Consider the following 6527-nt stretch of genomic DNA (forward strand, 5'->3'; position numbering starts at 1 on the left):
CCCCATTTCACAACTGTAAGACATTGACGATCAGAATAACGCAGTGTCAGCCTATTTTGTGTGGCCCAGGTTCCAAAATTTCGGAGTTGACTTTCCAGGACACTTAAAAATTTTGCTTCAAAAAAAAAAAAAAGCAAACTGAATGGCAGAGTTCTTGAAGTGATACATGATTATAATCTGTAAATGCCATAACTGACCTCTATGACAGGGACAGGAATGCAACTTCCAGCTGCCTTACCTGCTGCCTTTTCTTTCTGTGATGCTGTCCACTTCTCAGAGTATGTGAAGCAGCTCTTGTTGAACAGCTCTCATTTCTCCACTATGCTCTGCAGTGAATGATTTGTGCCCTCCATCTTTTCCCTTTCCTGCTCTATACATTATGAGGAATCTTCCTCTGTCTAATTGCAGATGTTAGCTCAGTAGATTCTTCCTCTTCGTACTTGGCTAACACGAGCCAAAGGAGTGTGAAGAGCAGTTGCAGTTGAGCACAGGATCAGTTCTTCTTCCCTTTTTCTGCAGTGTCATCCTTGGAACCATTTTAAATCTCAAATGTGATCTTTGCTCCAAGGCCAAATCATGAAGCAAAGCTAACTTGGGAAGGAGCCAGCTACGAGGCATTGTAATGTGTATTCCTGTTATGGTCACAGAGAAGCTCGTGAACTAAATGCACAGTCAGTGTTTGAGTAGAGACCTCTTAGTGACTGCATTCCTGTGCCTGTGACTGCAGGGGCAGAGCAGAGGAAAAAATAAGTTTTAAGCTCATCTTGTACTTTGATGTTCTCAGGTGTTTTGTATATCATCTTCCATCTACGGTCTTCATCAACATTTGAACACATTTGTTTTATTTTAAGGGCACCATGAAACTCCTTTATCTGCCCCTACAAAGATCCTGGAGAAATTCCCAAGCAACTTACCTAGGAGGCCTGAAAATGTGATTCCAGCTGACTCTGATAAAGTCACTATTGAGAAGGTCTGTGATGAGGATAATCATCTTACTTTATGATTAAAGAATGTAGAGGAATAGAAGCCGTGGAGGGGCTTAGCAAAAAAGCATGTCAGTGTCCCAGTACCCACGAAGACACTGAACTAAAAGACCATTCTCTGCCTCATAGGTTATTGACATCGTTGAAGGTTCTGCACCAGAAGTGCCTCCTGCTCTTCCAAAGGATATTGAGGAGAAACCTGCTCAGCCTGTTGCTCGGCCAGAAGCTCCTGTGGACTCTATGTTGAAAGACATGGCCACGATCATTCTCAGCACTTTCCTACTCGTGGGCTGGGTGGCATTTATCATCGCCTATCCAATGGTAATGCTGACTTGTCTTGATGGGGTTTTCTGCTTTGGGAGGAGCAGTCGCATTTGAGAGCTAACCCCAGGAAGAGATACAGCAGTTAGGAAATGCTGTAATTCTTTTTTTTTCCCCTCCTCACTTTAACTCCCAGATGTGCTGGGGGTTGCAAAGGCTAAATATCTGACAGAACAGTCTTCCCACTGCCATATGTGCCAATGCTGGAGATTATTTTTTTTCATTCTACAAATTCTGTTTTTTTGCATCTGTTAACTCTTTTTCACAGATATTGTCCTTACATCAGAGGCTTTACTCCCCATTTGCTCACTTGAACCTCTGTCATGTTTTCTGACTTGCAGCTGCAGCAGGATAAAGGTGTTAAAAGACACCTAGTTAGCCTAAGTCAGCTTTTGACACATTAACCAATCTGTTGTGATTGCACAGCTTTGCTGTGAAAGCTGAGAGTGAAGATGAGAACATGAGGAAAAGCCCCTTTATTTCTCCAGCTCACTTAGCTGGCAGTGTTATAAGAAAGTTTTCCCCTGTCTCTTGGATGTATGTACTCTAATAGCTGAAACGTTCCTTTTAAGTAAGGAATTTCAGTCTCTCACTTATGAACTGAGATCCTCTTTCAGAGTGTACATCAGCAGCAGCAAAGGCAGCATCAGCTGGAAGAGAAGATACAGCTCTTGCAACAACAGAAGCTGCCCTTCCGTGCTCCCAGTGATCTGCCACCAGAAGATTTCTTGGACACCTCCTATGGACAGACAGACAGCTCTGCTACCAGCACACCAAATATGTCGCCCAAAGCATCAAACCATTCTGCATATTCCAGCATCTCCACATCTGATGTTGGGAGCTGCCTTTCTACAGAGCAAGAAGAGGGAGGTAACGTAAATCTAGTGCGTTTGATTGTGAATGTCTGTGCTTCATATATAAAACAACTGAAAAACACCATCATCCTCATTTAGTCTGCCTGTGGCAAAACATCAGGCAGGTGTCCACGACTGACTTGGAGCAGAAATACTTGCTTTAGAAAAACATCCCGTTCAGAGTTGTCACTGGAGGGATTTTTGTTGTGCATGAGGATATATTATAAGCTGGAAGCGTGTCATATGAATAAAAATTATGTATGAACGATAGTCAAGGAATGAGTTCTGCAGTGTGCGCTGCCACCCCTGCCTCATCTTTCTACACAGTCTTTAGTCCCTCTGGAGGGCTGTGCAGGGAAACAACTACTGAATCCACTTCCTTTAATTATCACTGTGCAAATTCAACAGAACTTTCTAGAAAGATTTTATCTGCTGTCCAAGACATGATCTTTTCAGACTTACGTCAGGTGTTTTGTACTGAGTATGTTTGAAACTGAGTTGAATCACACACACCAGGATTTGCCTACTCAGCACAAGTACCAAAATGCAGCTGTTAATTTCTTTTGATCATCTGTGTTGTAAATTTAATGTTTTTTTACTTCCAGCATTCTTCCAGCACAGTGCACAGTAATGCACAGTAGTACAAGGCTCGCTTCATCCATCCTAAAGCAGTCTTTCTGCTTCTTGTTTTCGTTTAGATGATGATACCAACAGAGTGATGGTTGGCAAGATTTCATTTAACCCAAAAGATGTACTGGGGCATGGAGCTGAAGGAACAATTGTTTACAGGTAAATGACTTGCATTCAGTATTTAACAGACCAATTTTTTATTGCATTATTTTTTAAAAAGCAAACAAACCCAACACCTAAGGTGAACAGAAACACTTTGAAGTATTTTGTATGGTGTGTTTTCATGGTGTTTCTGCTCTAGCAAAAACTACTCCTCTCAGATATGTTTAAATGACCAAACGTATCTGTGTCCAGCGTGAAAAATACTTCAGTATGCCTTTGTGAAATGCCCTGTGTTGTCATTCGTTCTGTACCTTGTCCACATTATGCCTTGTTCTAATAATTGGTTGAGGTGGCTTTCCTGTCTGCAGGGGGACGTTTGATAACCGTGATGTTGCAGTGAAAAGAATTCTTCCCGAGTGCTTCAGCTTTGCAGACCGTGAAGTGCAGCTGCTGCGAGAGTCGGATGAGCACCCGAACGTGATCCGCTATTTCTGCACGGAGAAGGACCGGCAGTTCCAGTACATCGCTATCGAGCTGTGCGCCGCCACCTTGCAGGAGGTGCTGAGTCCTGCAAACCTAAACGATTTTGAGTCTTCTCGCTGGAAGGCCTTCAGTTTCCCTTAGCTTAATGAGCTGCTGAGGTTCTGCAGCAGATGTCCCAGTTATTCTTGCCATCTGTGAAAGTTAAACGTTCCTAAAACAGGAATATTCTTAGAACTCCAGGAGTATCCTCCATCCTGTACTGACCTAAGGGAAGTTGTTGTCCTTTGATACTCCTGCAAATCACTCTGTTTTAGGCATCCCTCTCCTACCATCTGGACCCTCAAAACTGCTCCTGGAAAAACAGTGCTGTGCAGAATTCTAAGTCTGAATGATTTTATACAGCTCATCACCTTCAGACAGAAAGGCTAGTGCATGTGTGTTCCCAGCTGGCATTAGACTGCCCACAGTTTCCTGGGTTTTTTTGCATATTATCTATGCAGAAACTTATTAAGTGATTTGATGGCTCTATCTTCCATTTTTCTGTTGTCATGTACAGTATGTTGAACAAAAGGCCTTCAGTCACCATGGCTTACAACCTATTACCCTCCTGCAACAGACGACATCTGGTCTCGCTTACCTGCACTCCCTCAGTATTGGTAAGAATGACTTTATTTCAGTATGGGATACAGACTGATACATTTTCTTAACTATGAAGAAGGAACTGGTCTGGTGCTGACCTGTGAAGTGATTGGCTTCCCCTAGTGCTGGCAGCACACAATACTGTCTGTCCTAGCACTAGACTGATTCTTATGTTCTGCCTTCAAAATTCTGCTGCATTTAGGGCAGCCATTACCTTTTGTTCAGAGCACTGCATGTTTTTGGAGAGAAGACATGCAAAGTGTGTCTGCAGAACAGTGACTTGTGATGGAATTAAAAAACGTGCCATTGACAGTAGTTTGATGAAATAAGCAGTGGTTCAGCCTTGTGAAAAATGTACAGTGCAAATTTACAAATTGTGTTGGGATTGCCTGGAGTGCATCAACAGGTGTCTGTTACAGTGCACAGGGACCTGAAGCCCCATAACATCCTCATCTCAATGCCTAATGCCCACGGGAAAGTCAAAGCGATGATCTCAGACTTTGGCCTGTGCAAGAAGCTGGCAGTGGGCAGACACAGCTTTAGCAGACGGTCGGGGGTGCCAGGAACAGAAGGGTGGATTGCCCCAGAGATGCTGAGTGAAGACTGCAAAGAGAACCCTGTAAGTGTTTGTCTTCCCTTCAGACCTCCCTGCGAGAAGGCAGCACAACCAGCAGGTTGCACAGCTGCAGACAGACCTTAAGATGTGCAGTGCTGGATGCCTCAGCACTCACGCTGGCGTACATTAGCACTACCTTTTCTAAACTCTACTTCTCTCTCTCACCGTATGTCTGTAAGTATTTATTTATATGTAGCCATTTCTTTCAATTAGTAACAAGTCTTAAATAGCAAGATGTGATTCTGAGTTGTATTCTGTGCTCAGATGCAAATAACCACCTGATGATGAGATTCACATTCTCCACAGAAAAAATCTTGTTGCTATTAATTAAATAATAAACAATTATTAATTAAATAATAAATTATTGCTTATTTGCAGACGTACACCGTGGACATCTTTTCAGCAGGCTGTGTCTTTTACTATGTGGTATCTGAGGGCAGCCACCCCTTTGGCAAATCTCTGCAGCGACAAGCCAACATTCTGCTGGGTGCATACAGCCTGGAATTGTTGGATGCAGGGAGGCACGGTAAGAAAGGCAAACAAAGATCACTGCTGAACTCAGTGAGTATCCAGTGGGTGCTAAAATTGTCATAGAAAAGGCAAAACTGTAACCCACAGTGAAACCCACTTGGCAATGGTGAAAGCTGTACTCCTGCAGTGAAGCTCCTGAAGTTCTTAGTATTCCTCTCCAAAAGCATCTCAGTTAGTTGGAAAAATCTGGATTCCTGCAAGCTTGACAGTAGAGTTTAAAGGGTAGGAAAGATCTTCCTAATTGCATTTGATGCAATGTAACCTTGTGTTGGTTGCCTACAGTATCTGTGAGGGTGTCATTTGAGCTCTTGCTTGGGATTGCATAGCAGGAAATAGGAAATTTAACCATTTTCATACAGAATATTAGCTTTTCCTGCAGCTTCTGAATGCTCACCCTTTTCCTTGCAGAAGACATAGTGGCTCGTGATTTAATAGAGCAAATGATAAACATGGACCCTCAGAAACGTCCATCTGCCAGCTGTGTGCTCAAACACCCATTCTTTTGGAGTTTAGAAAAGCAGCTCCGGTTTTTTCAGGTTTGTCTCGACCATCAGATCTTGAATTCACTGTTCTCATCCCTACTTTGTGCATGTTTGAGGTGACACAATGCAGGATAACATGTTGCCAAGCCAGTTTTTATGAGCAGAGTAGACTGCGGTGGTGAATGTGTATATTAAGCATGGGGTGGGAACTGGGTGAGCACTTGAGGTTCCTTCCAGTCTTTTCTATTCAGTGATTAAAAAGAAATACAGCTTTTGGCAGATAGTCCTCTGTGATTGTATTTCACCATCTTCATCCCAAGCATTATTCCTTGCATCGTATTTGTCCCAAAGTAGAATCACCTCCATTATCAGGAGGCCAGAAGCTGTAATTTGAAATAACTGGGAAATGCTTAGGAATACAACTGAAAATAACTGGAGTGTCTCTTCCAGGACGTCAGTGACCGGATAGAGAAAGAAGCTTTAGATGGTCCAATAGTCAAGCAGTTAGAAAGAGGAGGAAGAGAGGTGGTGAAGATGGACTGGAGGGAGCACATCACTGTTCCTCTTCAGACAGGTAACAAATGGTGTCTTGTCAGAACAGCAGGGAGTTCTCTGTTATCCCCGGTTTGCACGGACAAGAAAGTAAGGACAAGGTCTCAGTTCTGGCAGTTTTTCCTTGTCACCACAGCATTTATTCAAATCATGTGATGCGTCTCACTCAATATATGAACATCTCATAAACATACATTTCTTTTGAGGCCAGCAACTACAACTGCCAGCATCAAAACAAATGTTAATTTCTTTGGCAGATCTTCGAAAATTCAGATCGTATAAAGGAGGCTCAGTTCGGGACCTTCTGAGGGCGATGAGAAATAAGGTAAAGTTT

At 42.9% G+C, this 6527-nt stretch overlaps 1 protein-coding gene across 3 annotated transcripts in view; it reads left to right on the plus strand.

Moving 5' to 3' along the window:
- Positions 1–6527, plus strand: part of ERN1 (endoplasmic reticulum to nucleus signaling 1) — a 43330-nt gene that overhangs the window by 23026 nt on the left and 13777 nt on the right. For all 3 annotated transcript variants that reach the window (XM_048965178.1, XM_048965177.1, XM_048965179.1), the window contains 11 exons: positions 852–970; positions 1113–1304; positions 1922–2174; positions 2857–2947; positions 3259–3448; positions 3930–4029; positions 4432–4631; positions 5007–5154; positions 5568–5695; positions 6092–6215; positions 6451–6518. In XM_048965178.1, coding sequence (XP_048821135.1) covers positions 852–970; positions 1113–1304; positions 1922–2174; positions 2857–2947; positions 3259–3448; positions 3930–4029; positions 4432–4631; positions 5007–5154; positions 5568–5695; positions 6092–6215; positions 6451–6518 — 1613 coding nt within the window. The remainder of the gene's footprint in view (positions 1–851; positions 971–1112; positions 1305–1921; positions 2175–2856; positions 2948–3258; positions 3449–3929; positions 4030–4431; positions 4632–5006; positions 5155–5567; positions 5696–6091; positions 6216–6450; positions 6519–6527) is intronic.

The sequence above is a fragment of the Lagopus muta genome, chromosome 18 (assembly GCF_023343835.1).
Source record: "Lagopus muta isolate bLagMut1 chromosome 18, bLagMut1 primary, whole genome shotgun sequence".
Taxonomy (NCBI): domain Eukaryota; kingdom Metazoa; phylum Chordata; class Aves; order Galliformes; family Phasianidae; genus Lagopus; species Lagopus muta.